Raw genomic sequence first — 14,229 nt, forward strand, 5'->3', positions numbered from 1 at the left:
TTTCATTCTTTATCTGTCCTCTCATTGTTGTCGCTGTTTGCATTTGACCGTCTCGCCTCCGACCTGCCAGATATCCGCAGTCCCACTTGCCGCCGTTCGGCCTGGAAGTCGCAGCATGTACTTCCACTCGCTCTGTCTAGAACTCTCACTAATCGTTCTTGCTCACAGTGCCTCTGTTAGTTCAGACAGCGCCAGCACAGGTGGCATTAGGGCCGCCTGTGCTGTCCTCCATCGCTTCATCATGGACAACGGTTCCGTTTATCTCTACCACGACTTTCGCTGCAGAACATCTCGCGGCGACAAGCGGATCATCGATACCGGGCATCGAGTACTCCGAACAATCGTTACTATCTAAGAACCCACTGGACCATCTCACTACCCCGTCAATACCTGATACCATCACCGTCACCACGCCGTATCCGACCTCAGTCTTTGCCCCGCACCACCACAACCACTCCATCTCACCTATGCCTCCACGCCGGAACCGAACGTCGATCTTCGGCACGACTCCGCAAGTGTTCGGGGCCATAACTTTCGCTGGATTGTTCTCCCTGTTCGGTCCATCGAGCGCCGAGCTCACCGAACTCGACGAGACATGGATTGCGACGTCGAACTCCTGGCTGGATCGGTCAGCATGTCGGTGGATTGGGGTTTGCGGATTAAAGCATCTCAACCCAGATGGATGGATATTCCAGCCGGGCGAGGAGCCACCCCTCGTGCCTCCTGCGAAGGACGATCCCGCCCTATCCGCCGCTTTCGAGGATAGTTGGAGAGAGGATGGTAGCAGCTGGACGGAGGAGGAGAAGCGGATTCGGGAGATTCCGAGCTATGTCATGACGTACGCGCCGTATGTGCACCTCTATTCAGAGGAGGAATACTGGCCATCGGATGTTGCGGAGCATCTGATGCATACCACCCCCTATCTCAACTATACCCCTGCCCCCGAGAAAACCTGGGATTTCGATCTGGACGCTCTGCACCGGCTGAACCATTGGGGGAAGTCCGTTTACTTGCAGAGTAAAGACAACGTTGAAGAGCGTCCAGACTGGCTCGGTAGCCAGGTGAACGTTCCGGTACCGCCGTCCCTCGACGATCCAAAGCCAGAGCCCGACATTTCCATCCCAGAACTCAACGATCCTCAACTATCTCCTCGAGCAGTTGCGCCTCCCATCGAGCCGCCAATCGGTTCGCACCGACGCATGGGCACTCTTCGCGCGGGGGAATCGAAACAATGGATGTTCGGCAAGAAGGTTGAAGGCGGACGCAGCAAAGCCCCCGCCACCCTTGTCGTCGTCGACAAAGGCAACGGCACCGTCGATGCCTTTTGGTGGTTCTTCTACAGCTATAACCTAGGCAACGAGGTGTTTGGTGTACGGTTCGGAAACCATGTGGGCGACTGGGAACACATGGTAGTGCGATTCGCCAATGGGACGCCGACGTCGGTCTTCATGAGTCAGCATGAGAACGGAGTGGCGTACAACTATGATGCGGTGGAGAAGATCGGGAAGAGGGTAAATCCATCCCATTCTTCCTCCTGGAATGTCTTGCTAACGTTTCTACCCAGCCTGTCGGTTACTCTGCCACCGGCACCCACGCCATGTACGCCACACCAGGGGTTCAGGCCTACATCCTCCCCTTTGGCCTCCTCTACGACCTCACCGACCGCGGCCCTCTCTGGGATCCCGCGCTCAACATGTATTCCTACACCTACAACATGACCACCCGCGAGGCCCGCAGCTCGAACCTCACTCCCGACGCGCCGACCGGCCTGATCAACTTCCGCGGCCACTGGGGCGACAAGACCTACCCGCTCAGCGACCCGCGGCAGTACCGCTTCGCGGGGCAGTATCATTACAGCAGCGGGCCGCCCGGGCCGAAGTTCCACCGCTTGAACCGGACGAACATCTGTCAGAAGGAGGGGGGATGTGACATTCGCGATTGGCGGTGAGCGGGCGTACGGGGTTTGATTTGACGACGTTATGGATCCGCACGGGATGCGGATGGGATACGGGGTACGGGACATGACGGGCGATGAATAGGCGTTCCTTGATTTGGCGACGATGGGTTGCATTACGGTATGGGCTACATGGCAGCTGGTTTTCCGGTCGCTCCGCGTTCTGGCACAGGTGCTCGGGTACGTCAAGGCATGTGGGACTGGATCGGGAATCGCGACATCCTCTGGTCGGGGGCACTAAACGCGGTTAGATGACCCAACGTCGTGTATAGATGAGTATTCTTTTGTAGGCAATCCTAGAGGTATCCATCCGACGGCGTTTGTGCCCTTATGAGTTGTGACTGAGGAAATTTCCGTGAACCGTTTATGGCATAGGAGAATCCGTTCAGCGCTTCAGTGCGAGAACGGCGACACTTTGGTTCGGTGGATGTTGCACTAGATTATACAAACATTGGAATGAGTAACTAACGCGGGTGGCTGTCATAGAATGCCTGGGTAGGTTTGGGCTATGTTCACGGTAAAATCGTGGATAGAAACAGATATTGGGAGTGCTAACAGTAAACATAGACGATATTCAGCCAATAGACCATATCCAGAAGGGTCTCTCCCGGGAATTGACACTCTCTACTCCTATTGTGAATATACATTGTCGGACGTGGACTCATCAATATGGAATACAGTCCTGATCGTTCTACTGTTTGCAATGCCATCTCCTCCCTCTCAGTCAACAGTGGGATTTTGAACTACCTGCTCCTTTGCGTTTAACTTTGTATACCCCTCATTTTTGCGTGCCGGTGATTGTTTGATGTCCAGGACTGTTCATGATAATCCCGGAGTTTGCTCGAGTTTCAAGATCAGAAAATCCTGCTATGATTCTTCCTCAGGACAATACCTAATTTAATGTTCTTGCTCAACATCCTCTCTTGATCAGAGGCTGTTGATGGGACGAGGTGCAGCAAAGAGGATGGTACATCCTGACGTTTCCGGTAAGTTACCGTCACTGTCAACAGGTCAGCTGCAGCCTTCCCCTGCATAGAACTGCATCTGATGTATATGTACTGCAGACACTAAGCAATAGTCACTAAACACCAGGATATCAGTCTAGACCGACTGACCAAGGATGGAGGCTGTGGCCCCGTTCCGAGAGCTTCTTCCATGAATGCCGTGAGCAGTTCCGTCGTCCAAGGGCCATCAACTTCTTCGACTCATCCTGAGTTCCAGGTGATTGTCGGATGGGATTTGGCCGTGGACCCCATGCACATCTTGCCCAACAACGGGCAGTATTGATGGGAAGGCAAACCAGGAAAGGTGTTTAGGGCACGCCCTTCCCGATGTCGCCGGTATATTACGTGCGCTTGGCTACAATAATAGGATGACTAGGGCAGGGGAAGGGGGGATGAATGCTCGATTGGTGATGCTCGTGTGACATGACCAAGTAACATCAGTACATCATCACTCATTCACCTATACAATGTCGGGAGCGGGAGGCCCTTTACTCGAGGCTTCCGTTACGTTGCATTAGTTGGAGTATTATAGTACCAGTCAGGTAGGGGATTGTTGCTGTTGGGTTGATATTGGTACCAACGAGGTCGTTGTTAGGGCTTTATACTACAATACTATCCACCAAGAAGAATAGCCATGAAACTTGCCTTTCCTAACACTTGATAATACAACACAGCTAAAGGATCCAGACATCAGGGAGTGCTGCGAAGCCTGTGACCATGCTGGAATAGCTGGATACCGCGTAGGAGGATGACCAGGTGATGATCAAAGCCCCACCCGTCATCCACCCATCTATCACCACCACCGTCCTTCCGCTTGTTCATCCTGTTCCCCTCCCAAATCCCAACCAACCACCCATATGGCACCAGGACCTGCGGCAGACTGCCTTGTCTCACCATCTGACCAGCGCCACGGTTTCGCCATTCCGCCATTTCACCATTTCACCATTTCACCATTTCACCATTTGGCCATTTCACCATTTGGCCATTTCACCATTTGGCCAGCCCAGCCTTCCCTTTTATCCCAACAAGGACTGAAGGGGGAGGGATTGTCAGTGTTGAAAGTCAGGGCTGCCTCTTCACTGGCTGTGGCTACACTGGCTCTAGAATTGATTGATTATCATATCTCTGCCACGATACCAAGGACTGCGGCTGCCGTCATTAGCAACACCGATTCTAAATTAGTCACGCCGAGTGGATTATTGATTACTTTACCATTTTACTCGTTGAGTGGTAAATATCTGGTGAGAGTGACAAAGTGTGGACAGACAGACCGGGAGGTTATCAGATGGTCACCGCTTTGTTCCGCCCTTTGTGATAATTAGCGGCGCCTTTACGCCAAACCCCACGCTGCCATCCCCCTTTGAAGCATCATACATATTACACGTACACGTTGTTCTTCCACCATTACACCACGACACCACGACATCTCCTACAATCTCCCATTCACTGAAGTCACCTCTCCTCCCTCCCCTTACCTCATCCCTTCTCTGGTTCAACATATCTCCATTCCCGTTCACTTCAACTTGACTTCGTTACTCTCACGCGTCCTGCCATCACGTCAGCGCTCCACCCCTCCTTACGGTCAGCGATACCACTATCTCGATACAACACGGCCGCCATCCAGCTCAACATCACCCCCGATTCTATTCACTACGCATCGCACCATTGATAGACCGGCCTAGGAGACTGCAGCCTGCATTATCGGTCTTAAATTCATCATCGCCATTTCCATTATGGCACAACAGCAGGCCCCACAGCGGCCACCACAACTCCGCCAACCCTCCTATCTCAACTCCAACGCCGTAGCGGGACCCAGTAATGCGGAGAACACCCTCAATTCCCCCGAGCATCCTTCACTCGCCCTTTCTCCGACCCTCTCCTCCCGCAAACGAACTCTTGAGGACTCGCAAGAATGGGTTCTTTTCTCCCCCGACACGGCGACGTCATCGCCATCCCTCATTCGGACCCACACCGCGTCAACCGGCCGGACACTTCGCACGGTGGGCCTCACGCGGTATAGCGATGTCGGATCGCTCGACACCGCCGCTCGCTCCGATCAGATCAGTTCCGATGCATACGGTGATGAGGATGCCATCGACGTTGACAATGACCTAACTTGCCACGGCTCCGATGAGGAGGGGACAGCCGATCTCGATAGCCTGGACGACGGCCTCCATGCTTTCCACGAACTGTCCGACTGGAGTGGAGGGCCTCGCGCACGTCTCGATCAGAGTGGTGGGACTGTCCTGCCCACCCACGATGGGTTCGGGTCGTTCAATGCTAGTGGCACGCAGGCCGTGATGCAGGAACAAATCGGGCAGTTTGAGCGGTACAATACGCGACGCCGTGGCAGTTCGCAAGTGCGAAGGCGAACATCAAGTATCCAGCGGCGCTTGGATGCGCTGCAAGAGGTGGAGGAGCTTACGGGTGAGCACGACCGGATACAAATGGTGGAGCGATGGAGACTGGAACAGAGCAAGGCATTGCTGGAAGAGATTGAGCGGGAGACGAGGCGAATGCGGAGGATGAGCCGGACGAGTATACGGAGAGGAAGCCGTGCGACGAGCGTGGGAGGGTTCACGGCGACGGGCGCAACGGAGGGCGAAGTTGGTGCGGCCATGTCGGCGGCATCGGCCACAGGAGTGGACGAACCTCCTGAGAATGAGTCATGGTGGCAGCGTTTCACCCGCAAGGTGATCCGTGACTTGATGGGGATCGACGAGAACTTGCTTTCCGTCATCTTCGGCGAGGCTCTACCGATTGAGGCGACGGCATCAGGAGACGGCAACGATTCGGCCGGTACGACACCCACCAACAGCACCATGCGAGATATCCTCGCAGAAGGCCAGGATGAGTTGGACCACTCATGGGAACATCGGCTCCTCTCCCGCATCGCACGGGAACTCGGCAGTCTCGTTCACCAACTCTCGGAGCACCCGGGGGCATTTTCAACATACGTCCGCACGCAGGAGACGCCTACCTACGTCGGGGCGCGCGGTCCCTCGTCTCGACAGCCGACCACCCATCCCACCGGCACCATTGCGCATGACAATTCCCCATTCGGCCCGCTTAGCCCGCTCACGCCCACAACCTCCAACTCGACCGGCCCCCTCTTCCAGCCTACCGTACAGACCGCCCACCGCACCCCTCCCTTTAGCGACCCCTCGCTCTGGGGTATTGAAGAAGAAGAGGAGCCCCTACCGTCGGACCCCCGCCATTTCAACGAGCTGGACCGTGTATATTGGGAGCGCGAGCTCGACGCCAAGCTCATCTTCAACTTCCTCCGCCAACGCTTCTCCTCCCGCCCCAGCTCCCCCACCCCCGAAGCCTCCGGCCTCTCTCGGTCTCCGTCGAACGACCTCGGCACCACCCCTCCTCACGCCTTCCACGGCCTCCCCTCCGTCACCGCGCCTAGCCTCGCCTCCCCATCCACCTCCCCCCCCACTACATACGTCCATCCGCATCTCCAACCACTCACCCAACCTCGCCCCACCACCGGCATCACCTCCGCCTCCGCAACCGGCCACTCCCCCGCCCACATATCCGCACCCGCCATCCGCCCCTTCAACACCCCCGCGCACGCCCGCCGTGCCGCACTCATCCGCGCCAACCACCCTCTCGCTACCCCGCCAATCTCACGACGACGGGACCTCCACCGCCACCACGGGCACATCCCGCACCGGTTCAATCCCAGCGGCGGATTACGTGGGGGGGTGGAGGGGACGAGCGGGGTGGGGATGTTGTTGCGGAGGGGGGGCACGGCGGGGAGTTCGAGTTGTGCGAGTCAGAGTACACGGCGAAGTTGGAAGAGTGGAGGGGGGAGTGGGGGGAAGGGGAAGGGGAGGTTTTGGGAGGGAAATGGGGGGAGTGATGGGGGGATTGTGGTGTGATATGGTAGGTATATGAGGGTGGGGAGGATGGGTGACGAGGGATATTTTAGTAATATGTGCTATATGATGATGACTTGTACAACGCATGGACGGAGGGATGTCGCGGGTTTACGAGAGAAGTTTCATAGAAGATGTCGTTTCCACTTCTGAGGTGTAGCGTTTTTTCTATCTTTAACTTAATTCTCCGTTTCTTTCTTGGAGCTCGCTCCGACATAAATGTCATCTAGAGTTTCCCACTTTCATCACTGGTGCATGTCGTGAACATGATTGTTTCCAGATAGAAACGGAGCATAACGAATGAAGCGTATCATACTAGAGATTGAAACCAACTGGATTGTGAGTTGAATGATCCTTTACGGCCTCTTGTGCTGGTATCTACAATGATTTGCAAAGTACGGTCGGCATGGTGCATGAAGAGGGTAATGGTCACTGATTGATAGCATGCAAGGACGAGGTATCGGGATTTTATGAGTGCCATTGATTGCCCTGTAATGAAGCATCATTTTGAATAACAGTACAACCTTATTTGACTCCCGTAATGTCGATCAAACCCGTTCTCTTTCCATTCCACCTCCACAACCTCAAGCCTCGAAGGCCTGGGGATACGACTCCATGTTCGACGCGATCGACCCCCGGCTCGTCAAGAACTTGACGTAGGCGCCATCGGGCTTGATCTTCCCCTCCTGCATCTTCTTCACGAACTCCTCCCGTCGCAGCGTGGTGAACCCCCAGTTCTTGCTCACGATGATCTTTTGGCGGCCGGGGAACTTGTACTGGCTCCTCCGCAGGGCCTCGATGGCGGTGGGCTTGTGCGCGTCCTTGGTGCGGATGGACAGCAGGATCTGGCCGATGTTGACGCGGGCGACGCGGCCGTAGCACTTGCCGAAGGCACCGCGCATACCGGTTTGCAGACGATCGGCGCCGGCGCACGACAACATCTTGTTGATGCGGACGACGTGGTGCGGGTGCGGGCGGACGCGCATGTGGAAGCCTTCCTTACCAGCGATCTTGACCATGTACTTGTTGGCGCAGATACGGGCGGCTTCGAGGGCTTCGGAGGAGAGCTGCTCGTATTCGTTGGAGACAAGGTGGACCTATGGGAGTTACGTCAGTTGTTGTTGGATGGACGTGTTGGAGTCGGTTCAACGTACACATAGCGGGAACTCAGTGATATCTGCGCGCTTGCGGCCCAAATCGTAGATCCTGATCTTGGCGTCGGGGACACCACGGTTGAAGCGAGACTTGGGATACGGCTGTGATGACGAGAAGTCAGTTTTGATGGTCTTCTTTGAAAGACACCCATCTCGGGGCGTGTGTGGTCGAATGCCATACCTTGTTCTTGCAATAGCGGTAGCAATGAGCCGGTCGTCGAGCCATCTTGACGGATATTTGCTCGATGGGACTATGTTGTGGTTGTTGTGGTGAAAGAGGAAAGGGAGAGGTGAGAGGGTTATGAGGTGGAGGTGGTGGTGGCGTTGGCAGTTGTAGGTGGATTTCAAATCAGGTGCGCCAAGCCTCTGGTGGTGGTGACTCCTTCGCTTACGAACATTCACGGCATTTGCCACCCACACTGCCCACCTGCCGATCAATCAGCCACTGTATTTCAGGACATAGAAGAAATTGAGAATATTCAGTAGAAGTGAACTACGATAGGATGCCATCATTATAGGTACTATAGCATTGGATCCGAGAATTACGAAACTGGTTGGAATTATTGGTTTGTTGGCACTCGGTAATTGAGTCCAGCTAGGCGAGCAGTTGAATATCACAATCACAATCGAGTCACAGAAGTTGGATAGATCTCGCATAAGATATGGCACGCTGTCGATTCATGGTATTTCGCGGCATCAAAAGAATCCGCTCACGGATCTAATACATAGGTATCCATTTCCCGTTTTAACGCCGGACGCAATGCCATGCTTCCCATCCCCATTCATCGCTTAGGCAGCGGCGGTGGAGAGGATATCGGAGTCACCAGCATCCAGGACAGCCATGGTGGAGGTCCTGAACAGCTTTCCGCAGGCGGTACCCAACTCAATCTGCAGAAATATATCGCGTCAGTCATTGTGCGCCCTCCAAAGTCTTGCATGGAGACTTTTTCGCAGGGCAGGTCACCTCCTGCGACAGAAGGACCGGGGGAAGGAGAGGCTTACGTTGTTTCCGGCGAAGTGGTGGACGCTCGTCTTGGCCAACATGGAGTAGTATTCGAGCTCCGACTTCTTGAGGGGAGGAGTGTTGCCAGCGATCTTGTCAAACGGTCAGATTTTGCCGTGTCAAGGAGCTTCTTGTCTAACTTACGATGACAAGCTTGGCCTTTCCAGATCGCAGGCTCTTGAGGGTCGACTTGTAGCCCAGGGTGACTGGATATATGATTAGAGGGAGGACTCGGTTGAAATTTCATGGAGCAGTACACACCTTTACCAGACTTCATCACAAGCGCAAGGCGCGAGTTGATGGAGTCAGCAGCTTTCTTTGATCGCTTGGGAGCCATTTTAGCGATTGGGATTGAATGGCGGTGGGATGGATTGACGGAAGTGGGAATAGATTGGAAGTCTTAGGATCGTGAAGTCGCGAAGAGGAGGAAAATTATCGAGTTGTGGGGGACTGCTGTGTGGGTGGTGTGGCTTGGCCCAGGTCACCTGACTGGAATCTATCTATCGACCCTCTGCTCGCTCTCTCTCTCATTCAGGCATCAAGGAACCCACGCCAGACTACCATCTCTTGCGCCTTGCATGTGCTTTTCGACATGAACCCTTAATAGCCCAATACAGAAGATGGTCGAGCATAATGTAAGTCGTAACAACCATCCACATGTCGAATCAGGTCTCAAGAACATAGATCGGCCTAGTCTAAATTACAGTATACATACTTCATACAGGTATAGATCTGTTTACAATTATGTCGCAACTATGAACTACACCGAAGGCGATGCTAAGATCCAGCACCTCATTCCATCCGAATTGAGTGGTCAGCAGACCACGTATTATTAGAACAAAACATGAACAAGCAGGCGAGCACATAGATCGCCTCAGTATTACACATATGATACCTACATACCCGAGGACAGCCAGAGGTGAACCAGCATCTGCCAGTGTCAACAACATACAATACTGAGGGGGCAATTAGCAACCCTGTGATATGGGAGTACTGTCATCTCCAGACAACCACCCATGATATCCAAGGCCTCCTTCCGTCCACGTCTCTTCTTGGTTCTCACTCTCTTTCGCACATACGCTAGACAGTGACACAGACATTCGAAACAATTGATAGCGCATGTTAACAGGAATCTTGTCGTGAAATTTCCAGCTCACGCCATCCCGACCTGACAGGAACAGCCACAACGGCCAGGTGCAGGGAATCGAGTTCGGCTATTCTTCGCCACTCGCGTCTTCTCACGGAAGCGCTGCGCATTGAGCGTTCAACGTCGCGGACTCGCGCCAGCCCTTCGTATCGACTATCGACAATCATTAGCGACGCCGACGCCATACGATTTCAGCTTAGTCGCGTCCCTGCTCCAGGTTATCAGCAATCACCATCCTTGATTCCTCCCTATTAAGATGTCGTCGTCTCCCAAAAAACCTCCTGGAGGCACCAATCGCTCGACCAACCCATCGCAGAAGGCCACATCTTCATCCGCAACGCAATCGCCGGGAACGCCCAAGACCTCCTCCTCGAACAAGACGACCTCCAGCAAGTCCGGCTCCTCGCAAATGGCCCCGAGCGCGAGCGGAGTTTCTCGAACCAAGTCCACGAAAGGAGCCAACGGCTCGCCTTTGTCGGCGCGCGCCTCAGTGAAGAAGCCGGGAAGCGGCGCCGGTTCAAGCAAGGGTGATGGCGCACCGGCAGACAATGCGGAGGAGGATTCGAAACTGGCGTTGATTGAAGATCTGAAGGAACGGCTCCAGCACGGTGAGTCCGTCACGGAAGAGCTGCAGAAGCAGGTGGAGGTCCTTCAAGCCCGACTGGACGAATCGATCCGCGACCAAAGCAAGCTGGAGGAGCGAGCGCATGAAGAGGAAGAGCGCAACGAAGGACTCGAGAATGACCGGAAAGAGTTGGTCAGACAACGGAGGGAGCTGGACAGTATATATGAAGCGGAACGTGCTTCGATGATGAAAGAGAAGGAAGAGGCACAATCAAAGGAAGATGAGATGCACGAGACTATCCAGAGACTCAAAGACGCTCTTAGTCAACGAGATCTCAAGCCACCCACCGACGAGGGCGGGAGAATCTCTCGAACAGGTATGCCATTGCCCTATCTTTCAAATCGCCTCACGCTCACTTTTCTTCCTCTAGCAAGCTTCCAGAGTTCCGCATCGGGAGGCGCAGATAGCAATCAGTTCGCTCCTTCGGCCTCGCTTCAACGGAGCAATTCTCGCAACAACTCCAAGATTCTACTCCAAAAAGACAAGGTAATTGAGTCCCTTCGTCTAGAATTGGCCGAAGTACAGATCAAACTTGTCGAGATGGAGAACATGGGTGGCGGCAGACTGCAGGACTTGGAAAAGTCTCTGCTTGAAGCCCGTATGACCAACGCTCGATTGATGGAGGATAACGAAAGCTTCCAGCTCCTCCTCAGCGAAAAGACCCTCAACGGCGACTTTGCAAAGGGGGACTTCATGCGCGGTTCGTCAGCCGTCGACGGCACGCCCACCAAGCCCTCGCACGGGGGAGCCTCCCTCGCTGACGAACTCGAGACAGCCGACGAAGATGAGGACGTCGAGTCCGACAAGCGACGCTTGGAATCCGAGATCCAGGCGCTCAAGGAGCAAAACAAAGCGCTTACGCTGTACATCAACAAGATCATCGACCGTGTCCTTCAGCACCAAGGCTATGAGGCCATCCTCAGCAATGCCGCCGATCCCCCAGAATTCTCCTCTCCCAACATCGATAAAGACCTTCCCCCTCCACCCCCAGCCAAAGATGCTGGCGGTCCTTCCCTCCTCCAGCGAGCCAAGTCGGTCGCAATGGGCGCCACCGCCGCCCGCCCCCGTCCCCGTCCCGTCTCCTACATGCCTCCGGCCGAAAACAGCATCAACTCCGACCCGACCACCGCACCCAGCATCCCACTCGGCCGCACCAAGACCAACCGCGTCAGTTCCGCTGACCAAGCATCCCTATCCTCGCGCCGCAACACTGTCGATTTCAGCAACCCCTCCGCGGCATCCGTCGTCCACAACATGTTCCGCGCCTCTTCCCCCGATGCTACCCCGGGCAGCCCCGCCGCGCTCGCCTCCCCCCGCAACTCCTTCTTCGCCCCGCCCGTCAACCAGAACTACAACGCTGCCGCTGCCGCGCGCCTCCCATCGGGCGCGCAGCGTGCCTCGTCCACGGACCGCAGCACCGGCGAGGTGGACACGCGCCCGTCGTCCAGCGAGAGCGGGCCGAGCGCCGAGCCGCCGAGCCCGCCACGGAGCGTGGGGCCGCCCGAGCGCACGATGACGGGGAAGGGGATCAAGCCGTTGCGGCTAGTGCGGGAGAACGCGGAGGCAGAGGAGGCGGCGCGGAAGGCGGCGAATCGGGGGAGCTGGATGAATATGGGGTGGTTTCAGCGGGGGCAGGGGCAGGGGCCGAGTGAGCAGTGAATGAGGGATGACGATATGCCCGGGCACGGGGCGTTAGTGGAGATCTCTCGCTGTGCGTGAGCGCTCCTATGGGCGTGCCGTGGTTGGGTGGATTTTCATGGCGTGAATGTTTGGAGTTTTCGGTATATGATACCAGGGATGGCTCGCCGCAGGATGATTTCGGCGATGGCTTGTCACATTACGGGATTCGACAGGCTCGAAGGGCGATTGATGGGACGTCGTGGCCCTGATTCGATGTAGATAGCCCTTTTGTTGCCCCATAGAGTAATTAAAGTCCGCTCAACACTCCTGTCCAGATTTCCTTTTCTACCAACCGAAAGACTGCCCTAGCTCTATCCCATCGTCAACCCTGTTCCGCTTCCCCTCACCATTTGGCCTTCAACACCTTTGCAGCCGCAGAAACTGTTCTGGTATTAGCATCCACGCCCCTATTGATGTTGAAAACGCGTACCATTCAACCCTGTATTGTCAGGCTCGACATGTGCCTCCTTGACTTTCCCATCCTCCACGACAAGCGCATACCGCTTGCTTCGATGTCCCCCGAAAATGGAGGTGCCGTCGAAAGCCAAATCCAACGCCTTGGTGAAATCCAAGTGGGGATCAGCCAAGAAACGGATCTATATAGTTCAGCACAGGTCACGCTCTATTGTTGCCGGATGCCTTACTCCGCTCTTCTGGCTGGGGTCAAGAGATGCAGCCCAGGCTTTCATGCTGAGGAAATGGTTAATATGGGAGGTCAAGAAGCTTGTGATAAGAGGGCTCTTACACAAAGGGATCATTGACGGACACCACGAAGACGGAGTCCACTCCCTTTAGGTCTTTGGACGAGATATATCCTGGAATATGTGATTCGGAGCATGCCGGCGCTTCATGTAGTTTCATATTAGTATTTGACTTTCTCACGAATAAACGGACAATCCTATATCCCGATCTCTATTTATGGGTCTCAATGGGGGGTGTCACGTATTCCCAGGCATTGCAGTTCGATAGACTTACAGAAAGCCGCCGGCACGCCGACGATAATCGACCGCCCTTTCAACTCGTTGGCGATATTCACCTTATTGCCCGGAGAGTTTTCGAATAGCTCGACGGACGGAATCGCATCTCCGACTTGAACCAGGGAGCGGGCAGAGGCGTGGAATGTGCGGATAGGGGTGGTGCGTGGAATGGTGCTGGCGGCGCGGAGGAGGGGGCGGATGGAAGACATTGTATGTCAGATTTAGGGTTTGAAGAGTAGGTTCAAGTGATTTCGACGTGTGTTTGTACCGTCGCTGGATATGTTCAATTGATGTTTAGTTAGAGTGTAGAATTCAAATCATTCAGGACTGGACGAAGCTTGCAACTTCGTGTTGGGGTGTGATGTCAAGTTCTCCACGACAACCAACTACCATCCCTGCAACGATCTTGGTAAATTAAACGGCTTGAGATTTAGCATCCGTGAGCTATTCTTTTTTATTAATTCGGTCAAGTTCTATCCTCCCAGGTAGTGGAATAGTGTGTTGCTAGTCAATAGTCATAAGGAAAATCGTGAGAGTATTTTAATCCGGAGGGCTGCAATAGACAAAGAGCTAGGAAGGCAAGTACCATCTGCTGGAGAAAAATTGCTATATATCATCAGTTGATTTTCAAGTTAAACCATCCTCTTCTTAGTCTCCGCCTGTTTTCTTTCACCAGAACCGGAACAAGAGCATGGGATATCTCCAGGTGCACCGGGAGCACGGACCTCTAGTGGACCGGAGACGAGAATACAATATGAACTAGGAATATACCATCGATCATAAACCTCCTCCAGCTTC

At 54.5% G+C, this 14,229-nt stretch overlaps 6 protein-coding genes across 6 annotated transcripts; 3 read left to right on the top strand and 3 right to left on the bottom strand.

Moving 5' to 3' along the window:
* The first annotated feature begins 227 nt into the window (after positions 1–227).
* P152DRAFT_162929 (uncharacterized protein) lies at positions 228–2,205 on the top strand. The gene is made up of 2 exons (XM_033674034.1): positions 228–1,511; positions 1,565–2,205. The coding sequence occupies exons 1-2, from the start codon at positions 468–470 to the stop codon at positions 1,946–1,948; spliced, it is 1,428 nt and encodes a 475-aa protein (XP_033531038.1). The 5' UTR covers positions 228–467; the 3' UTR covers positions 1,949–2,205.
* A 2,486-nt stretch (positions 2,206–4,691) lies between these two features.
* On the top strand, positions 4,692–6,314 carry P152DRAFT_403559 (uncharacterized protein; the record flags this gene model as incomplete). The annotated part of the gene is made up of 2 exons (XM_033676712.1): positions 4,692–5,496; positions 5,566–6,314. Coding segments are annotated over 2 exons (1,554 nt in total), but the record flags the coding sequence as incomplete, so codon positions are not given.
* A 1,115-nt stretch (positions 6,315–7,429) lies between these two features.
* On the bottom strand, positions 7,430–8,225 carry P152DRAFT_403546 (ribosomal protein L10e; the record flags this gene model as incomplete). The annotated part of the gene is made up of 3 exons (XM_033676711.1): positions 7,430–7,942; positions 8,000–8,101; positions 8,181–8,225. The coding sequence occupies 3 exons, from the start codon at positions 8,223–8,225 to the stop codon at positions 7,430–7,432; spliced, it is 660 nt and encodes a 219-aa protein (XP_033531040.1).
* Positions 8,226–8,641: 416 nt separating this feature from the next.
* On the bottom strand, positions 8,642–9,403 carry P152DRAFT_516803 (cytosolic large ribosomal subunit protein L30). Its single transcript, XM_033682971.1, has 4 exons — positions 9,264–9,403; positions 9,147–9,208; positions 9,002–9,094; positions 8,642–8,887 (listed from the first exon to the last, which is right to left on the bottom strand). The coding sequence occupies exons 1-4, from the start codon at positions 9,337–9,339 to the stop codon at positions 8,789–8,791; spliced, it is 330 nt and encodes a 109-aa protein (XP_033531041.1). The 5' UTR covers positions 9,340–9,403; the 3' UTR covers positions 8,642–8,788.
* A 776-nt stretch (positions 9,404–10,179) lies between these two features.
* P152DRAFT_163726 (uncharacterized protein) lies at positions 10,180–12,650 on the top strand. The gene is made up of 3 exons (XM_033674035.1): positions 10,180–11,090; positions 11,145–11,474; positions 11,550–12,650. The coding sequence occupies exons 1-3, from the start codon at positions 10,406–10,408 to the stop codon at positions 12,431–12,433; spliced, it is 1,899 nt and encodes a 632-aa protein (XP_033531042.1). The 5' UTR covers positions 10,180–10,405; the 3' UTR covers positions 12,434–12,650.
* On the bottom strand, positions 12,421–14,062 carry P152DRAFT_461599 (thioredoxin peroxidase/alkyl hydroperoxide reductase). Its single transcript, XM_033680160.1, has 5 exons — positions 13,430–14,062; positions 13,200–13,299; positions 13,099–13,144; positions 12,885–13,050; positions 12,421–12,835 (listed from the first exon to the last, which is right to left on the bottom strand). The coding sequence occupies exons 1-5, from the start codon at positions 13,638–13,640 to the stop codon at positions 12,798–12,800; spliced, it is 561 nt and encodes a 186-aa protein (XP_033531043.1). The 5' UTR covers positions 13,641–14,062; the 3' UTR covers positions 12,421–12,797.
* Between the last annotated feature and the right edge of the window lie 167 nt (positions 14,063–14,229).

This window comes from Eremomyces bilateralis, assembly GCF_010015585.1.
Source record: "Eremomyces bilateralis CBS 781.70 unplaced genomic scaffold P152scaffold_25, whole genome shotgun sequence".
In the NCBI taxonomy this organism is placed as follows: Eukaryota; Fungi; Ascomycota; class Dothideomycetes; order Eremomycetales; family Eremomycetaceae; genus Eremomyces; species Eremomyces bilateralis.

Excerpts from the sequence above, each read along its gene's own strand:
- P152DRAFT_162929 (XM_033674034.1), top strand. The coding sequence starts at position 468 with ATGCCTCCACGCCGGAACCGAACGTCGATCTTCGGCACGACTCCGCAA. Across the intron at positions 1,512-1,564 it reads TGGAGAAGATCGGGAAGAGG|CCTGTCGGTTACTCTGCCAC; the intron begins GTAAATCCATCC and ends GTTTCTACCCAG.
- P152DRAFT_461599 (XM_033680160.1), bottom strand. The coding sequence starts at position 13,640 with ATGTCTTCCATCCGCCCCCTCCTCCGCGCCGCCAGCACCATTCCACGC. Across the intron at positions 13,145-13,199 it reads TCCGTCAATGATCCCTTTGT|CATGAAAGCCTGGGCTGCAT; the intron begins GTAAGAGCCCTC and ends CCATTTCCTCAG. Across the intron at positions 12,836-12,884 it reads TGACAATACAGGGTTGAATG|TTTCTGCGGCTGCAAAGGTG; the intron begins GTACGCGTTTTC and ends ATACCAGAACAG.
- P152DRAFT_516803 (XM_033682971.1), bottom strand. The coding sequence starts at position 9,339 with ATGGCTCCCAAGCGATCAAAGAAAGCTGCTGACTCCATCAACTCGCGC. Across the intron at positions 9,209-9,263 it reads TGTGATGAAGTCTGGTAAAG|TCACCCTGGGCTACAAGTCG; the intron begins GTGTGTACTGCT and ends TCATATATCCAG. Across the intron at positions 8,888-9,001 it reads ACCACTTCGCCGGAAACAAC|ATTGAGTTGGGTACCGCCTG; the intron begins GTAAGCCTCTCC and ends ATATTTCTGCAG.
- P152DRAFT_163726 (XM_033674035.1), top strand. The coding sequence starts at position 10,406 with ATGTCGTCGTCTCCCAAAAAACCTCCTGGAGGCACCAATCGCTCGACC. Across the intron at positions 11,091-11,144 it reads CGGGAGAATCTCTCGAACAG|CAAGCTTCCAGAGTTCCGCA; the intron begins GTATGCCATTGC and ends TTCTTCCTCTAG. Across the intron at positions 11,475-11,549 it reads AAAGGGGGACTTCATGCGCG|CCGACGAAGATGAGGACGTC; the intron begins GTTCGTCAGCCG and ends AACTCGAGACAG.